Source organism: Hyperolius riggenbachi, chromosome 10 (genome assembly GCF_040937935.1).
Source record: "Hyperolius riggenbachi isolate aHypRig1 chromosome 10, aHypRig1.pri, whole genome shotgun sequence".
In the NCBI taxonomy this organism is placed as follows: Eukaryota; Metazoa; Chordata; class Amphibia; order Anura; family Hyperoliidae; genus Hyperolius; species Hyperolius riggenbachi.
Window position 1 is genome coordinate 43,525,536 of NC_090655.1, and position 19,036 is coordinate 43,544,571.

General features: G+C 45.2%; 1 protein-coding gene across 6 annotated transcripts in view; it reads left to right on the top strand.

Moving 5' to 3' along the window:
• Positions 1–19,036, top strand: part of LOC137535707 (uncharacterized) — a 213,913-nt gene that overhangs the window by 117,121 nt on the left and 77,756 nt on the right. Inside the window, exon 1 of one of the 6 annotated variants that reach the window (XM_068257574.1) lies at positions 5,909–5,931. The exons of 4 other annotated variants lie outside the window; for them this stretch is intronic. Coding sequence is in view for 1 of the 2 variants with exons in the window: in XM_068257571.1 (XP_068113672.1) it covers positions 17,243–17,258 (16 nt within the window). In the remaining variant the exon portion in view is untranslated. Of the gene's footprint in view, positions 1–5,908; positions 5,932–17,222; positions 17,259–19,036 lie in introns of those variants that run through there. One more of the 6 variants, XM_068257571.1, reaches the window with a different exon arrangement.

Sequence of the window (19,036 nt, forward strand, 5' to 3'; positions counted from 1 at the left end):
CCTGTGGGCCAAAACAAGGTCGTAGAGCCATCAATTTTGGCCTGCAAGTGGTTTCCCCATTTTGCATTAAGTTTGGCCCACTCTAGATAACCAAAGAAGACATATTGGAGGTAAAGCCCTAGATCACCAGGGAAGACATATGGGGGATGGAGGGGAAAGCACTAGACACCGGGGAACTGCATAGGGGATAGAGGGGAGTTACTAGACCCCAGGGAACTGTATAGGGGAGGGAGGGGGTCACTAGACACTCGAGGTCGGATTTCTACTTTGTGCCTCTAGGCCAAGTATGTTGTGGCTTCCCTTTCTTGTACAGCAGCGCCCCTCCTATTCCTTGTGCAGCCCCCTCTTCCATGTACATCAGCCCCTCTCTTTCATGAACAGCTACCTTAAACATCAGTTTTTCTTTTTTCATGTGATGCCGCTCATTTTCACCCTCCTCTTTTATATGTAACGACCCCTCTTTCATGTCCAGGTGCCCCTTGGCCCGCATCTGCCAAAGGCCTTGGCCTTTGTGGCCATTCCAGAAATCCGGCACTGTAGACACTAGGGAACTGTATAGGGGAGGGAGTGGGCCACTAGCCACCAGGGAACTGTTTAGGAGAGGGAGGGCATTATAAGGCAGGGAGGTGGCCACTAGACATTGAGGTTGGCCTACAACTTGGTCCCAGTGTTCAATTTCGTCCCACTTTGTATTTGAGTTTGACACTAGTGTGTCTGGTGTGTGTAGGCTTAACTGCCAGTGGATTGGCTATTAGTCAATGTGGATAATGTGGGCCCATCCCACGTCTATGGAACTGGAATTTGTCTGCCGAGAGGAATGTGTGAGGGCAACTTGCTATTTACCCTTTAGCCAGTCAGGGTTGTTGAGTATATTTGCATATGAAATGCATATACCTGGGTATTGGGTGACAGAATACTGTCTGGACTCTGAGAACAATCTTGACATTATTTCTTCTGTAGAAGGATGACTCTTGTCGGAGGAATGTAGCTGGATAACAGTCCAGAGAGGGTGTGTTAAAGAAGCAAAAGTAGTAAATTCAGAGTAATGCACAAACTTTATTATGACATACAGACACCATATAGTTTTTCACTTTATTTGCTGAACACTATATAGGGTCTCTCACAGACTCTTTATCTTTGACACATATAGCCAGAATTAGTAATTGCAATCTCTGGTACTGCAGAATTGTTATGATCGCTTCTGCAGCAGGTATTGCTGGCAGTAGTAGTGCTGCTGAGGCAGTTCTGATCTCTTTCCATGCAAGCTGCATAGCTTTGTCTGCCTTTCCCTGCTGTCAGCTTGTGACTGATTATCATTCACCTGTGTGGGAATCTGCATGTCTGCTCCCATTGGATGACCTCAGTATAAAGATCTGCTTCCTGCAGGGTTTCCTTGGGCTATCATAGTTTCAGTGTAAGCTAGTCTTGCTGTTGCTCAGCCCCAGACCGTGTTTCTTGTTCTAAAGATACTTTGCTGGTTTTGCATCATATATTGGTTCATTGCCCATATATATGCATACCAGCACGTTTATTATTTTCCTTGTATTCGTGTTACGTTGATACATCAGTGTCGCTGATATATACGTACACGAACTGTTTATATCCTGTGTTCAGTTAGTCAGTTCCAGCACGTTTTGGTGGTTGCGCGTATCGTGATCACCCGTGCTGAGCTAGTTATCCTGTTCCTGGTCCTGTTTGTGGATTGCGTTCATCTCTGCGAAGAGATAGCGAATCCTTCTGAATCCTGTCCTGTTTCCGTTTGTGGATTGCGTTCATCTCTGCGAAGAGATAGCGAATCCTTCTGAGTCCTGTTCTCTGTATTGCTCCAGTTCTAGTCAGTGTTCCTGCTTATGTCATATATCGGTTCATTGCCGATATATACATATGTTAGTCAGACGTTACAAATAGTTTCATTGATAGCTGTAATTGTAATACGCTAGGAAAACATACTTATTGTATATTTATCTGTGTTACGTTCATCTATCTTGATCCTGCTATTTCCTGACTATCCTGTCCTGTCTTTGTGAGGCACGCCATCGCTGCAAACGCATTGGCTGCCTCATTCCAGTCTGTCTTGTTGTGGACGCTTGCTGTCACTAAGTAATGGCTAGTTAAGCAAGCGTTCATTCTGTCTACCTGTCCTGATCTCCTCAGTTCTGGTTTATGCGCTCAGCGCTACTTTGCGCTGAGACGTTTTCACGAAAGTATTGTTTGTGGCTGTTCGGATCTGCATCGGCTCTGTGCGCCACAATCTCCTATTGGAGTCAGTCCTCTCCTCCACTAAACTGGGGATATCCTGATTCCTTGTGCTGGTGTGTGTACCCCCTTCACGTCAGCTTATGCATCGCGTGCTGACCGTGGAGAATACACCTCCAAGCGTGACAAGAATATTTCTGTAGCACTTTGGAAATCAGTATGTGCTCCTTCTCTCTACTGATTTATTGGTCCTCCGAGGAAGCCTGCTGTTTGTGGCGAAACACGTTGGAACAATTTTAGATGAATGAACATGGTCTTTCTATGTTGGGGACTTTGTAATTTAAAAGATTACTTTCAACTATAATCTCCCACCTGGTTCCAGTATTATTCATTTTATTCTATTGTATACTGATGTATACTTAATAAATATCGTGTGTGTGTGTGTGTGTGTGTATAGTAGTGAACCAAGCAAAATATGAGGGCTGTACTCTAGGCAGAGGTTTATAGCAGATATAAGTGTCCAGCTGCTATTATGATATAAAAAAAAAATGCCTTATACACACCATACAATATTCTCATCATATCGATGAGAAATCCAATAATTCCCAACATGTCTGATCTGTTTCTGATTGAGAAAGGGATCCATTTCGAGATTAAAACTGCACAAAATAGATCCCTTTCTTGATCAGGAGCAGTTCTGACATGTTGAAAGTGATCAAACCCTGTGAAATTTTCGGTTTATCTGATGGGAAAATTGTCTTTTGTACCAGGCCCAAATGAGCAGAGAGCAGGGCTGGACCTTCCATGGAGGAACATGAATCGCATGCTTCAGGGCAGCAACAATTAGAGGGCGGCAGGAGACGACTCCCTTCCCCAAATGTCCCTCACCTTGCACTCCACGTCTTCCAATCCCTAGATACACTGCGCCGCTTCTCTCACCTGCTCTGTGTTCCATCGATGGGATCTCCATCCGCTCGTCCTGTATCCATGGCTACAGCGGTACCTCATGTGACTTGTTACATGCTGCCAGGTCACCTTAGATGCTGCTGTAGTCAGAGAGGAATCAGGACTTCACATGTGGCTGGTGATCCCATCGCTAATCTGAGAGCGGGTGAGTGGTGAGGCGCCAGTGCAGCACATACCCGCCATCCTGGGGATCAGACGCTGCGGGCCAGCAGGGAGGAGATGCTGTCTTGGAGGAAGCAGAGGGAGGTAAGCATAGTGCCAGTACCTGCCATGCACAGCTTGATGAGTCTCTTTTTCGGTTCAGTTTTACACACACACACACACACACACACACACATCAGGGGGGTCCTCATAATGTATTGCTGCAGGCGACAAAGTCTAGAACTGGCCTCGGCAGAGAGCAGAGGCAAGGACTGTGTGCAGGTAAAATGCATACAGTACATATGTACTGTAAAAGGCCCCGATTGACTTGCACAGCTAATTTTTAGTCTCCCCTCTCCATATATGTTTTATGAGTTTGCTGCTCACTGAATACTAATACAGCTTTCTGTAGATCAAAGGATTCCTTCAGATGAGGGAAAGTGATCTGTGACTGGCTGTTAAAGTTTAACAGATTGTAATAGTGTATTCTCCGCAAATAGCAGAGCGTGGCATCTGTCCTCTTGTCAGACTTCTGAAGTATATGTCTAATGCTGGGAATACACGGGCTAATTGGCCGCCGGATCGACTTCAGCCGTGTTGCCGCTCGTCCCCGCCGGCGCTTCCTTATCAGCGTTCGATTCCCTGCCATTGTCCGCCGGCGGGAATCGAGCGGGCGCGGGTCGAGCGGCTTGATCGGTCGGGCCAGCTGAATATTATCAGCTGGCCGGATCAGCTGGTCGATACACGGTACAGAAACGTACCGTGTATCCCCAGCATCAAAGTACGATTACACTATACAATTTGTTTGCCCAATTAGACGTTGGATGCGACATTAGATTTGATCTCGGTACTGTAGTGAAAATAATATAATTAAAAAATTGCTTATTTTTTACAATATTCATTTACAGATTTATTCAGTGTTTGCCCATCATAACATCTTTCCTCTCCCTGATTTACATTCTGGTGGTGACATCTTTAGTTCTGCCAGGTGATCTGTACGGAATGTTCATTTACTGAGAGTTCTATGCACAGAAAGAGAGCTATTGCTTGCTTGGCAGTTAGAAAAAGCAATTATTTCTCACAATGCAAAGAGGTTCACAGGCAACAAACTGTCAGGACCATGGTCATGACATCACACTGTGGGCGGGGTTTCACCACAATACAATATCAGTCATATAGACCCAACCCCCCCCCCCCACCCCACCCCTCATGATCTATTTGGGAAAAGGTAAAGATTTCTCGTAGGAAAGGGGATATCAGCTACTGATTGGGATGAAGTTTAATCCTTGGTTACCGGACCTCTTTAATGTCAGTTACAGGTTGATGGGTGCGCGGATGAATATTGTATGGTTACCTTTAGGCCAGGGATCTCAAACTCAATTTACCTGGGGGCCGCAGGAGGCAAAGTCAGGATGAGGCTGGGCCGCATAAGGAATTTCACAAAAAAGTAAATCAGCAGCTCCGCCCATCCCCCCCCCCCCATCCGTTGCATTGATTTTTATTTCAAAATCAAATTCACACTGAAGCGAACTATCGCCTATCGCCGCCTCTCCCCGCCCCTCTCTGTGAAGGAAGAGTGAGAGGGGCGGGCAGAGGCAGCGATGCACCGCGATTGACGTCAGAAGGGGCAGAGCTGAAGCTGAAAGCTCTGCCCCTTCCAGGAAATGCCGGCGGATTGCCCCCCGGGCGATTTGGGGGCTCTGCAGCCCTCGTTTAGCGGTGGGGATGCGGCGGATTACTTGGGAGCACTGAAGCGAACTATAAGGAAGCTTTTGCCGCCGTGGGCCACAAAATATTGTATCGAGGGCCGCAAATGGGCCGCGAGTTTGAGACCCCTGCTTTAGGCCCTGCTTCTGGCACCCATGCACGGTACAATAAAACTGTTAGATTTTCCATTTGTTTTCAACCAAAACGATTGAATAGGATGAAAGTTGAAAAGAACCTTTTTTTTTTTCGATCAAGAAAAACGAATGATTATCCCATGTTTTTTTTTTCTATAAAAATCCAATCAGACATGTTGGAAAAATCTTTATATTCGATCTAACGGAATAATCAAACTAAATTATCTAATAAAAAAAAATTAAAAATTGTATCATGTCTGGGGCTGGGCATCTTTAGATGGACCGTTGATCTGCTTGGTTACCATGGAGTTAACTGGTGATATGGCAGGGGTCCCTCCCCCTTCCACCTGTGGTGTAAAACAACCATGCTGCTCGTCATTGGTTGGCTGCTTAATGACTGATGTCAGCTGTAGCATCTGACAGTGCAAATTTGGACAGAGGCGCCAGGCAGGTTAAAATGATCTAAAAACAACTAAAAAGGAGTACAGGTGGACTTACCTCCTGAAATTCACAATCGAGATTGTTCAAATCGCAAATAACAATTTATTTTGGCACTCCAACGCGTTTCGCAGGTATAACCCGCTTCCTAAGGCAAGGAGTGCAAGCTCAAAAAGGTCCAATAGTGGCAATGCGCCTCTGTCTATAGCAGTATATAGTCCACCTTGGGTGGAGGGGACTATCCCCTTCTTTCTATCTACAGAGAGCGACTTCTTAAGCCTGAGTGGGGTCAGGTTCTAATGCTCCCCACCTGCATTTCAAGTGGTTGCCTATGTGGTAACCCGTGTTTGTGAGTATATTCACATCTGTTAATTATTTAGCCAACAATTGTTAGACTTACTGCACTATATTGGGCTCTCGGTTTTTTTTTTTGTTTCAAGTGCGTAGCATCTGACAGGGGGTGCTGCAGGCTGATCAGGTGACCCTGGTAGGTGAGCTTTACAATGTAATCCTTCTTGGGTTAGCTAGTGTTAGCAGTGATTGAAGAGGTTTTTAGTGCTGCCTGTGCTCTTGTTGCTGAGGTGTTTTGGCTTTATTTTCAAAACACATTTGAAGCCAAAAAAATAAAAAAAAATAATAATAAAAATCATATATAAGCCACTCTGTGGCTGGGCAGAAAAGGGCAGCGACACTCCAGAGTGCTTATCGATACGTGTTTGTTTTTAAAAAGGTCCTAATGGAGCTGCATTCAAATCACTGTAAAAATCAATTTCTTGAAAAATCACGGACAATAGAATCAGGCCTGGAACCCACTACAAATCGCAAAAAGCGCCATCGCCATCAGTAGCGTTTTTTAATTAGCGATTTTATGAGCGTTTTCTGGCAATTTTGGGAGTGATGTACGCTTTTTGGCTGCAATTGGCGATTTAAATTCTGATTGGTCCTTTCAAATTATCTTTTTTTTTTTTTTTTTTTTTTTTTTTTTTCTTTTACAGTTTGCAGCCATTTAAAATCACACAATTAGCTATGTGTAACGATTCATTAGCGATTTGCCAGCGCTCATATACTTCACATTGAAGTGCACATGCTCCCAAAATGCTGCATGTCCTGCGATTTTGCTAATTGCAATCACTACTGTGGAATTTGTTAAATTCATCTACATTGGTAGAGCGCTTAGGGAAATCGCTAGCGATTTAAAGCGCTCCCTAAACGCTCATAAAAGCGCTCTAGTAGGTTCCAACCCTCATACGGTTTCTGCATACTTATTGTCTGCACATCCATGATGCAAATCTCTCATTCCACCACATCATGGGGGGAAACGCTGCTTTCTTGTGTGGGGCGGTTCTTTCTTTTTTTTTTTTTTTTTTTTTTTTCCTTTAAAGCGGACCGGAACTCAGAACTTCCTCTCTGCTCTAAAACATAAGCAACAGCATAATAACCCTCAAAGAAAAATGTTTTTGTTACAGCTGATACACATCCTGCAATAAATCTGCCGTTTGTCTACTTGCTGCTTTCATGGAAGCAGACAAAGGGTTAACATCCTGTGTTTACATATTAGCTGTGCCTGCCGAGGACTGCTGAATTTCTGTGCTGAGAGATCAAATTACACTTGTGATTACTTGAAGATGAGAGGGAATTAGATAGGCTCTTCTCTCTAAAAACAAACAGTGCATTTATTTCTGTTTTCCTTGTGTCCTGTGCAAGAGTTCAGGTCCACTTTAACATTGTTTAATTACTTTTAGGGTCAGTTTACCTAACTGTGTTTTGGGAGGAAACTCGGGCCCACTGCCCGTGAGTTACACTATTACATTACAATTAGCTCCGCCCACATCCGGTCATGGCAATGCCCACTTTTTTGTAGTAGCATGCGCCGCATGCACCCTTTCCCCCCCACAGTTTTGCCACAATACACTTAGTGTGCCGGGACTTTGAAAAAAAATTAGGTGGGGGAGGTGTCAGTACTCGGCACCGGATGCTAAATATCCTAGGTACACCATTGGTCTAGACCAGTGATGGCTAACCTTGGCACTCCAGCTGTGACAAAACTACAAATCCCATCATGCCTCTGCCTCCCCGAGTTATGCTTAGAGCTGTCAGAGTATTGCAATGCTTCATGGGACTTGTAGTTCCACCACAGCTGGAGTGCCAAGGTTAGCCATCACTGGTCTAGACTGTGATGCAGTGAGAGTGCAGGACTGGCATGTCAGTGGAGGAGGAGGAGGTGGGTAGGGATGAATTTCTCCAATAGGTAATGTATTGATTTTAAATGTAAAACTTTTAGTATAAACGATCATAGGAATTTAATTTGGACCTGGACTCTTGCACAGGACAGAAGGAAAGCCTAGAGAAATGCAACATGTGTGTATTTAGAGAGTTTCGCCTGTCTAATCCTCCCCCCCCCACCCCATCTGTAGCTAATCACCACTGTTTCTCAGCTGTGTCAGCTGGCTGCCTCAGCAGAGCAGCTAATTTGTAAATACATTGGCCTCAATTCACAAAGCTTTATCAAACCCTTTATCAATCATTTGATCATTTACCTCATGGGTAAAATCTAATTTTGAATTTACTAAAGTGTTATAGATTTATTGAATGTTTTTTAAGCGATAAAACATTCGATAAATATATAACACCTTAGTGAATTCAAAATTAGGTTTTGCCCATGAGGTACATTATGAAACGTTTGATAAAGCTTAGGGCATTGAGGCCAGGATGTTAATCCGATGTCTGCTTCCATGAAAGCAGTAAGTAGAAACACTGCGGATTTATTGCAGGATTTGTATCAGCTGTAACAAAGAAATGTTCTTCATATAAAGGCCATTATGCTGTTGCTTATCTTTCAGAGCCGATTGGGAGTTCTGAGTACCAAACATAAAATGGTATGTGAGCCATTGTGGTCTGGCCTAGGAGATCAGAGCAGGCATTGTAGCTAGAGCCATGGGGGGGAGGGATATTTCAGGGTCTCTGGGTCATTCGGTTAAACTGGTGATTCCCCCTTTTTGGGTAACTTTTTAACCTGCTGAACTTGGGAGAGGATTATCCAGAGTTTGCTACTATTGTGTCTGAGCGGCCCTTCCCTGCTCTGTAAATGTGTGTATTGCCATTCAGGCTACCTTGAAAGACTCAGGCTTAAGTATATGAGGATTTAGTAAACACTCTGCAAGTCCTCACTGAGTCCTGAGTCCACATGCCAGGCACACTTATAAGCTGTCATATTTGTCAACAGCCAAGTGGCCATTGTTTGCTGGCTGGTGACACAGTGACAAGCTAGTGACATCATGACAGTCCTTGTGATCAATGATTTGGGGGAAAGACCTGTAAAGCTAGACATACAAGAGGCGGACATATCCCGTGCAGACCGTGCAGCCGCACAGGGGCCCCATGTCCTCTAGGGCCCATGCAGCCGCACAGGGGCCTCATGTCCTCTAGGGCCCATGCAGCCGCACAGGGGCACCATGTCCTCCAGGGCCCATGCAGCCGCACAGGGGCACCATGTCCTCCAGGGCCCATGCAGCTGCAGCACAAGGCATGAGTAATCTCTAGACTGTCTTCCATGTATTTCCTTCTCTACCCCTGAGAAACAGTGATCATTTCTTGTAGCCCCATCAGAGATGGAATAAGATGTAATGGGGCCCTACGCAAGGTCGTAGATTTGGGGCCCACTTCTAGTCCTTTTGGTTGAAGTGGAGAGAGGTCAGAGAAGGTGGCAGGTGTTCCCCATAACACCCACCAGGTCCCAAGCACCTGCCTAGGTTGCCTGGTGGATGATCCTGCTCTGAGTCCCAATCATATACAAATACAAGTATAAATTAATATAGTGCCTACAGAATGTGACCTAAGTTCATGTACTTTTGTTACTGACGTTATATGGATCCAACCATAATCTGTTATGACCATGGCCACTGTCATGGGGCCCTTTTATTTATTTCGCACAGGGGCCCACTGTTGGCCTTGTCCGCCACTGAGCCATACATTATTTAATGTTCACCAAACCTCTCCTTGATTGGAAATGGGTTACAGAGCAGCAATTGTTTTACTCTATGAAATCTTAGTAGCTATCAGACCACCGACATCGCTAACTTTATACCATTCAATGGTGTACAAAGTTACTGCACTGTGACTGCCCTGCATTCCTGTCATTCAGGCCCAGATTAACCTCTGGGGTGCCAGAACATCTGTTCCTATAGGCTCCTCTGACTTCGCCCTCTAGGAGTCTACAAAGTCCCGCTGAGCCGTACCACAAGTGTGCTGGCCCAGCTGTCCCTTCTCCCTTGCTTCCCTTGTCTATTCTATGTAGCTACAGGTGTCCCTTACTATTAGGTAGCCAGAGGTATCCTCAACGTTAAGTAGCTAGAGTTGCCCCAAGTAGTAAGTAGCTAAAGGAACCTCCATATGAAGTAGCTAGAGGTGTCCCCAAGTATCAGGTAGCTAGAGGTGCCCCTGACTGAGGGGAGAGCTCATCAGTTGAATGCAGAGAGCAGGTTGAGCAATCTCTTGTTCACTATCTCATCGGGACTCTGCGTAGGGAGGGATGGAGGCGCTTGGGGAGGGAATCTGGATGCCTTTCCATCATCAGGCGCCTGTAGGCATGTGCCTACAGTGCCTTATGGTAAATTCGGCTCTGACATCGTGCAATAAACAGAATGACATTCCCCAAGTTTTGGATCAGTCAATCAAGCCATAGTTTCTTTTAATTATTTTTTGTTCAGTGTAATGGTTTTAACCTACAGTAATATCTTCCTTGATTTGAAGAAAAGTCCACAAGTGTATGGCTAGGCTTAGGACTACAGCTATGTACACACGCTCAGCAAAAGTTAACTACCTAACGACCGCATCACGCCAAAGGGCGTGACCGTGGCAGCCAATTGGTGTCAGGTCCTGGAGCCGGCTATTGCAGGAGATTGCGCGCATCTCCTGCTTGGGAGGCGGCGCACCGCCCCGCCTTCAGTCTCCGAGCGGTGATCGCTGCTCGGGAGACTGTTAGATGGCGAAACCGCCGTCTTTTTACTAAGTACAGAGCTGCGATCTTCAGCAACGTTGTACTGGCCCACAGGAGAGTGATCGGCTTTCATAGGCTGAAGCCTAGGACAGCCGATCGCGTCATTGGCTGGCTGGGGGGAGGGAGCGTTTTCAGGGAAAAAAATAAATAGTAATTTTAAAAAAACAAACAAAAACAAATATTGATAAATAAAAAAATAAACAATGGGGCGATCAGACCCCACCAACAGAGAGAGAGCTCTGTTGGTGGGGAGAAAAGGGGGCGGGGGGGAATCACTCGTGTGCTGTGTTGTGCGGCCCTGCAGCTTGGCCTTAAAGCTGCAGTGGCCAATTTAGTGAACATTGGCCTGGTCTTTAGGGGGGTTTAACACTGCGGTCCTCAAGAGGTTAAAACGTCCGATAAACTACAGTTTGCGCTTTATCGGACGACAATCTTGTAAAAAAAAAAAGTAGCCAGATGTCAGCGATTAGAGACCAATATATCAGGTATTTTGCCTGATTCATCCGGCAGATCAATTCCGACAACTGTTGGGCAGATATCATGCAGTTGCACCGGTGTTTACCAAATCAGCTGATTTCGGCGTGCGGCTTTAAGAGCTGAGCACCGAAACTGGGCGCCATCATAGCAGTAATGCTATGATGCGTAGCAGTAGTTCAGGGCTCAGGCGGCTGCCAGACCCCGAATTAAATCTCCCTCCAAGTTGCGACAACTCGAAGAGGGAATAGTATTTAATGCCGCCTCGGAGTTTAGTGGCAGCAGGGAGAGCCGTCATTCGGCTCTCCCCACGCCGAACTGAGCGGCGCCGATATGACATGCACCTCTGTGTACAATTGTTGTACACAACGGGTGCATATCCTGCATAACGTCACTTCTGTTTGTGCATGCAGTATTTACATAAAGTTGGTTGCTTGCAATTACGATGTACGGACAATGTAATGGGAAAGACTGTCTTTGTCTCCGGTAATGCTTCACGATTATGGTTATTTGCGGCAACTTTTGTTGAGTGTGTACAGACAATAAAGAGGAACTGTAGTAAAAATAACATAATACAATTGCTTATTGTTTACAATATTCATTTAATTATAGATTGAGCCAGTGGTTTGCCCATTGTAACATCTTTCCTCTCTATAATTTACATTCTGACATTTATCCCTGGGGGTGACCTCTTTCTTTAGCTGTATGGAATGTTCATTACTATGTTGCATTATTATTATTGATTTATATAGTGCCAGCCTCTTCCTGGTCAACAGAATACAAGGTATTGTACTCTGCATAAACGATCATGCTATGGGCATGGCCGGTTGTAAGCCAAGGCCACGGCCTAGGGCACCACAGGATCAAGGGTGGATGGACAGCAGGCTATACTGGGGGGTGAAGGGTCATCTGGCTTCTTAAACTAGAGGAAGGGAGGGGAGGAGTCATCAGGCTATCTAAACTGGAGGAGGGGGGAGGGTTATCTGTCTACCTGTACTGGAGGTGGGGGGGGGGAGGGTCATCTGGCTACCTATACTGAAGGGTCGGCTGCTGACAGTGGCCTTGGGCGGTAAAGAGTAGAAATCTGGCCGCGTTGGTGAGTGAACACATGTAGGGGAGTTGGAGGGCATGTTGTAGCACCAGACATTTGTTGCCTGGAGATCCTTTTTACTACAACATGTATACTTATTGAGGTTCACTGGCACATCATGCAGTCAGGGCCAGTTCTCTCATGAAGCAAGGTGACACATTTGCACCAGGCGCAGAGATTTCAGGGGTGGCATGTTTGTACTCTGTTTACACTAACAGCATGCAGTCAGAGTAGAAGTAGAAGCAAGAAGAGAGCGTGAGGAAAAAAAGGTCATAATTGGTGGGGGGAAAAGCAGCTTGTTGCGCTGCGTGATGAGTCTGACAGTGCGTGAGGAGGGGAAGGGGGGGGGGGAGGCAAGAAAGCAGCAGTGTTTCATTTGACTTGCACAGCAGAAGGGAGTAGGTGGCACTGCCATCCTAACTGAGGAGGAATGGAGTGGCTGAGGGTGAGCAGTGTGTTTGTCACAGACTCACATCCAGCCAGTGTGCTATTGTACTGAGCTGCAGCATATTGTGTTAGAACATTAAATAAACGAAGCAGAGTAAATTGTCGGGTGCTGTGCGATCATTCCAAATCGGGGGGCTGGGGGGGACTTTATCCTCACAAGTTTGCCTCGGGCAGCAAAAAGTCTAGAACCGTTCCATGTGTACGAGGACATGTGGTTTTTAAATCATATTCTGTTTCACTATGGATGTTTTTTGGTATATTTCCTTCAAACCAATTTAAAATTAGTTCCTTGTGCTGCTTCAATAAAGCAGTCCCCATATTTTTAAAGTCAGATATACACATCTGATTGACTGTATATATGATGTGTACACAGGAATCTTTTATATATACTACATAACATCTATGCTGTAAGTATAAAGCCTGATGTGTAGCCGTGTCACTAATAGAGATGGTCAATGAGATGGAAATAATTCTGCGTTGATTCTGATTTATGCAAATGTACTCTCTTTGCTCATGAAATCAAATAATTTGATATGTTAAAATTTGGTTTGGTGACTATGAATTAAATGGTACCTGAGAAGGATGAAAAGAAAAGTTTTAGACATACCTGGGGCTTCTTCTAGCCCCCTTCAGGCTAATTAGTCCCTCGCTGTCCACCTCCACCACCCGGATCTTCTGCTATGAGTCCTGGTAATTCAGCCAGTCAGCGCAGTCCGGCCGCATGCCGCTTCCACAGCCAGGAGCATTCTGCACCTGCGCAACAGTGCTGCAGTGCTGCGGCAGAGTGTGTGCTTGCGCACTACGCCAGACTGGCTTAAGTACCTGGACTCATAGCAGAAGATCCAGGTGGCGGAGGAGGACAGCGAGGGACTGATTAGCCTGAAGGGGGCTGGAGGAAGCCCCAGGTATGTATAAAACTTTAATTTCATCTGTCTCAGGTTTACTTTGTTACACAGTAGTACTATACTCTACATATGCACTCCCAACAGAGCTGCAGGGAATCCACTGAGAATGCTGTGCACATTGAACACAGAGGTGTTTATCACCCATAAACCTGGTTCAGATTGTGCATGAAGAATGTGTAATAGAGGAAGAATCTCCTCATTTCCCTGCAGAGTACCTGCACATCACTCTTACATGCACCCACAGTCACATTGCCTAGGGCCTGATAGATGTTCTTTGATCCAGCCTGTACCTTTTTTACAAGTACTCTTACTAAGGACTAGTTTTAGTCTATGACTAAAGGGAATAAATATGGCAGTCTCCATATCCTTCTCACTTCAGTTGTCTTTTAAAATTCCTAAGCGTTGGCAGTTAAGAGACGCATTTCATGTTACATACTTTCATTAAACAAGATTGTAATATGCAAATTAGAGGAGTCGGTGGAATCCTAAACTTCGGATTCGGTGGATTTTTGTACCGACTCCATAGCCCTGATTTCAACAGCAACTGGTCTGAGTGTATTAAGTTTTATAAAGCTGCTAATCCTGCATTCAAAACTTTTTCTGTGGTTATGATTTGGAGTTATCACATACTTAAAGGGGAACTTCAGCCTAAACAAACATACTGTCATTAAGTTACATTAGTTATGTTAATTAGAATAGATAGGTAATGTAATCTTTTACCCACCCTGTTTTAAAAGAACAGGCAAATGTTTGTGATTCATGGGGGCTGCCATCTTTGTCATGGGGGCAGCCATCTTTTTGGTTGAAAGGAGGTGACAGGGAGCATGAGACACAGTTCCAACTGTCCTGTGTCCTGATTACTCCTCCCAACTGCACACGCTAGGCTTCAAATGTCAAATTCAAAATGTAAAAAAAAAAAAAAATTGCACCAAAACAGCAGAACGAGAAAAACAAAATCAGAAATCCCATCATGCTTTGCACAGCATTAGGGGAAAAATGCCCGGGCAGTTTTCTTCTGTGCAGGTAAAAATGAGGCTTGTATAAGAGAAACAGAAACAGAAAAGAAAGTTCTGATGCTGTGAAACTGTTAAACACCAAGCCTTTTCAGTGCTGCTGAGTCGATTTTTAGTCTGGAGGTTCACTTTAAGGAGCACTGGCCCTTTAGTAGTCAGTGCCAAACAGTTGCATGCTGGGGGTTCTTTTTTATCTATAATATATTCCTCCTCTTCCATTTTCCCCCCTGCCTAGCTGCTTATCTGAAACACAATCCCCCGCTCACTTGTGTTTACAAGGTGACTCAGCAATTGGAGGAGAAAAGAAAAAAAAAAAGATAAGGGCCGAAATGACATCAGTATTTAGCCTCAGCTGTGGGCAAAAGACATGGTTCCCACTAGGAAGAGAATTCTCTTAATTTACTATATAAAATTCACTGAAATCAAAACGTGGACAGTGTTATGTAAGTAGATCAAGTATTTATCTACTTATGTATGTGTTTTTTCCCCCTGGCATAGTATGGATAAATAATCCTCCTGCTTTAACACCAACATGTATGCATGCAGTACACTTTGTTGTATGAGAGTCAGTATATGGTCAATATTAGGTCAATGTCTTGTTTATACTTGCTACGCTGGATTTGCACTTACCTCCTTCAGTTCCAGGCGTGTGTTTGTTTTTTTTTCTCTATGTATGTGTGTGCACGCGTTTGTGCTCGATATAATGGATAGCCATGCCGATGCATGAATGTCAGTTTGTTTTTCTATGCGTGGAAGAGGGCATTTAAATGGGAAACAGACCCTTGATTTGCAATGGGTTGATAGATAACGCATTTTTTTTTTTTATGCTCAATAAACACAAACCAGCATAGCAAGTGGAGATGCAGCTTTACATTTACACTCACACTTGTACATATTTATCAGAATCGCAGTGTGCAAAACTGCTGTTATTGCATTCTATGTATGAGCGCTGGGGTTGCATGATATACACCTGATATTCAGGGCTGCCTATCTGGAAAGGCCCGGGCCTTGGGTGGCTGCAGCCTAAGGGAGCACCTGCACATGAATTAGGCATTGCTATATATATGAAAGAGAAGGCTGCAAAAGGGGAGCAACACATGAAAATGGAAGCCAATGCCCAAGGTTCATAAGAGAGGAGCTGCAGTACAGGGATGATATACATGGAAGAGGGGGCTGCACATGGAATGGGAGGGGTGCTGCAGTACATGGATGATACACATGGAAGAGGGGGTTGCACATGGAATGGGAGGGGCTGCAGTACATGGATGATACACATGGAAGAGGGGGCTGCACATGGAATTGGATGGGTGCTGCTGTACTTGGATCATACACATGGAAGAGTGGGCTGCACATGGAATGGGAGGGCGCTGCTGCACATGGATGATACACATGGAGGGGCGGCACATGGAATGGGAGGGGCTGCTGTACATGGATGATACACATGGGAGAGGGGGCTGCACATGGGATAGGAGGGGCTGCTGTACATGGATGATACACATGGAAGAGGGGGCTGCACATGGAAGGGGAGCCCAACATACCAGTACTTTGCCTAGGGCAGGGGTGTCAAACTCGAATACAAAGTGGGCCGAAACTGAACACTGTGACCTAATCGCGGGCTGATCTCATAGTCTCCTGGCCACCTATCTCCCTTATAAAGTTCCCTGGTGTCTAATGGCCCCCCTCCAACCCCTATACAGTTCCCTGGTGTCTAGTGGCCCCCACCCTTCCCTATAGAGCACCCTAGTGTTTAGTGCTTTCCCCCTACCTCCCCCATATGGCTTCCCTTATGTCTTAGGGCTTTTGTACCCAATATAGCTTTCCTGGTGGACTACAGTGGGCCAAACATAATGCAAAGTGGAGAAACCACTTGGGGGCCAAATTTAATGGCTCTGAGGGAGCCAGATTTGGCCCACGGACCAGAGTTTGACATGTATGGCCTAAGGGCACAAACCGTATGAATCCAGCCTTGATGGTATAATAGAAACCCGACCCATGGCACGTGGCATTATAGAGTCAAATTAACATTGTATAGTCACATGACATATTGCCGAGAGACATGACATGATGTATCATAGTCACATGACATGTTATTACAGGAAAACATGAATTGACATGTGGTCAATTACTATATTTGACCAGGTGCAACCCATAATTTCACACATTGGAATACTATAACCACATGGGTATCACACTGATGGTATTTGGTGTTAATAATAAAAGGGCATGAATTGGAGTTTGGTATTTGGACTAAAGTGATGTGAAATGCATCATGATTTATTATAGACTGATGAGCTGGTGAACCTCAATGTGATGATTTTACAGGTCCTCTTTAACATCACTGGCTGGATAGTATTCCAATACTACTGCGGCCAAATAGATCAGCAGGGCTGCCAGGCAGCATGTATTGTTTAACAGGAGATAAATATGGCAGCCTCCATATTCTTCTCACTTCAGCTGTCCTTTTTAAAATACAATAATTGAAAGTATATTAACCTTGGGGGAGCTGTGGAACCCAGTCTTAAGCCCAGCAAAAGCCACAAACAGCCTTAGAAATTGGTCTTCATCACTGTGAGTACTGCCAGCGATTTGTGCTGGCTGGGTGAGATTGCTGGTTAGTTGAGTTGAGGATAACCAGGACTCTAGGAAGTGACACTGGTCATGAAGCGTGCGTCGGCAGCCCCTGAGGAAGTGAAACGTGCATCAGGCAGCCACCGATGAAGTACACGGGTCATGAAATGTGCACCAGGCATGGTAATTTATGCTGGAGCGGAATATTTTTTTTAGATGTAATGGAATAGTTTCCATAGTCTGTGATGGTCCTCCTTAAGTAACTGTAAACGTCATGGTTTTGTAATATATCACTGTAAATGGTATGGCTCTGTAGTGCTGGGAAAGCCCTCTTGTTGGTGAAGTAGTCATTACACAATATTTTTGTAATATGTACATATCACGGGGTGTGGCAAATAATAGTTTGTTTTGATTATTTAGCTCTGTGTGTGCTGTGAATAGTTCTAATCCTTAACAACAAGCCCTTCCTCTTCCTCTGCTCACACCTCTCATACGGAGGCTGCGTTTGGTAAGCCAGTTTTGGTGGTCTGTGTCATGTGATCATCTGTAGCTCCACCCTACCTATGTAAAGAAAAAAACGCAACCTTAACCATCCCCTCCGCCGCAACAACCCCCCCCCCCCCCCCCCCAAAAAAAAAGCCCTGAACCCTTCCCCTTCCACCACCGGGAAAAAATTAAAATGGCAAAAACTGGAGGTGCCCAAACTTCCGCCGTTAACCAAGATATCAGGGGCTGCACACGAACTGTGGAGCATTAGGGCTATGCACACACACTGGGAGGCATAGGGGACACACACACACACACACACACCAACACACACCAACACACACCAACACACACCAACACACACCAACACACACCAACACACACCAACACACACCAACACACACCAACACACACCAACACACACCAACACACACAACACACACAACACACACACACGGTGAGGTCTGCATCTACCAAGAAGTCCTTTGCGATCTACCTAATGGGCACCCCTTCTGTAGGGCATTAGGGCTGCACATACACAGTGGGCATAGCTCCCAACTGTCCCTCTTTCGGAGGGACAGTCCCTTTTTTTGAGAGCCCTGTCCATCTTTCCTCCTCATTTGTCCCTCTTTCAGGACTTTTCCCCTATTTCTATATAGATATATATATTTCTATACCAAAAATGTGTTTGACTCTAAACTTTATTCCCATCCTTTAAATTGATATATTGCTAATTTTAAAATGTTACTATGAAGGAAAATGAACCAGGATAGAAAGGAACAGTGTGGTATGAATTATAAAACCTATTTTTCTTATGAAATCTTTATGGTATGCGTGACTAGGGATGTGGTGGGGGCGTGATCAGGGGTGTGGCAGGGGCATGGCTTAAGTGTCCCTTTTTTCTTATCTCAAAAAGTTGGGAGTTATAAGTGGGGGACATTAGAGATACTTACACCTATACACGCTGGGGTGTATTAGGGCCACACATATCACACACGGTCATTAGGGACACACACACACTCGCACACCTACACACCCGCACACCTACACACACACACACACACACACACACACACACACACACACACACACACACACACACACACACACACACACACACACACACACACACACACACACACACACACCTACACACACACACACCTACACACACACACACCTACACACACCTACACACACCTACACACACACCTACACACACCTACACACACCTACACACACCTACACACACCTACACACACCTACACACACCTACACACACACCTACACACACACCTACACACACACCTACACACACACACCTACACACACCTACACACACCTACACACACCTACACACACCTACACACACCTACACACACCTACACACACCTACACACACCTACACACACCTACACACACCTACACACACCCACACACACCCACACACACCCACACACACCTACACACACCTA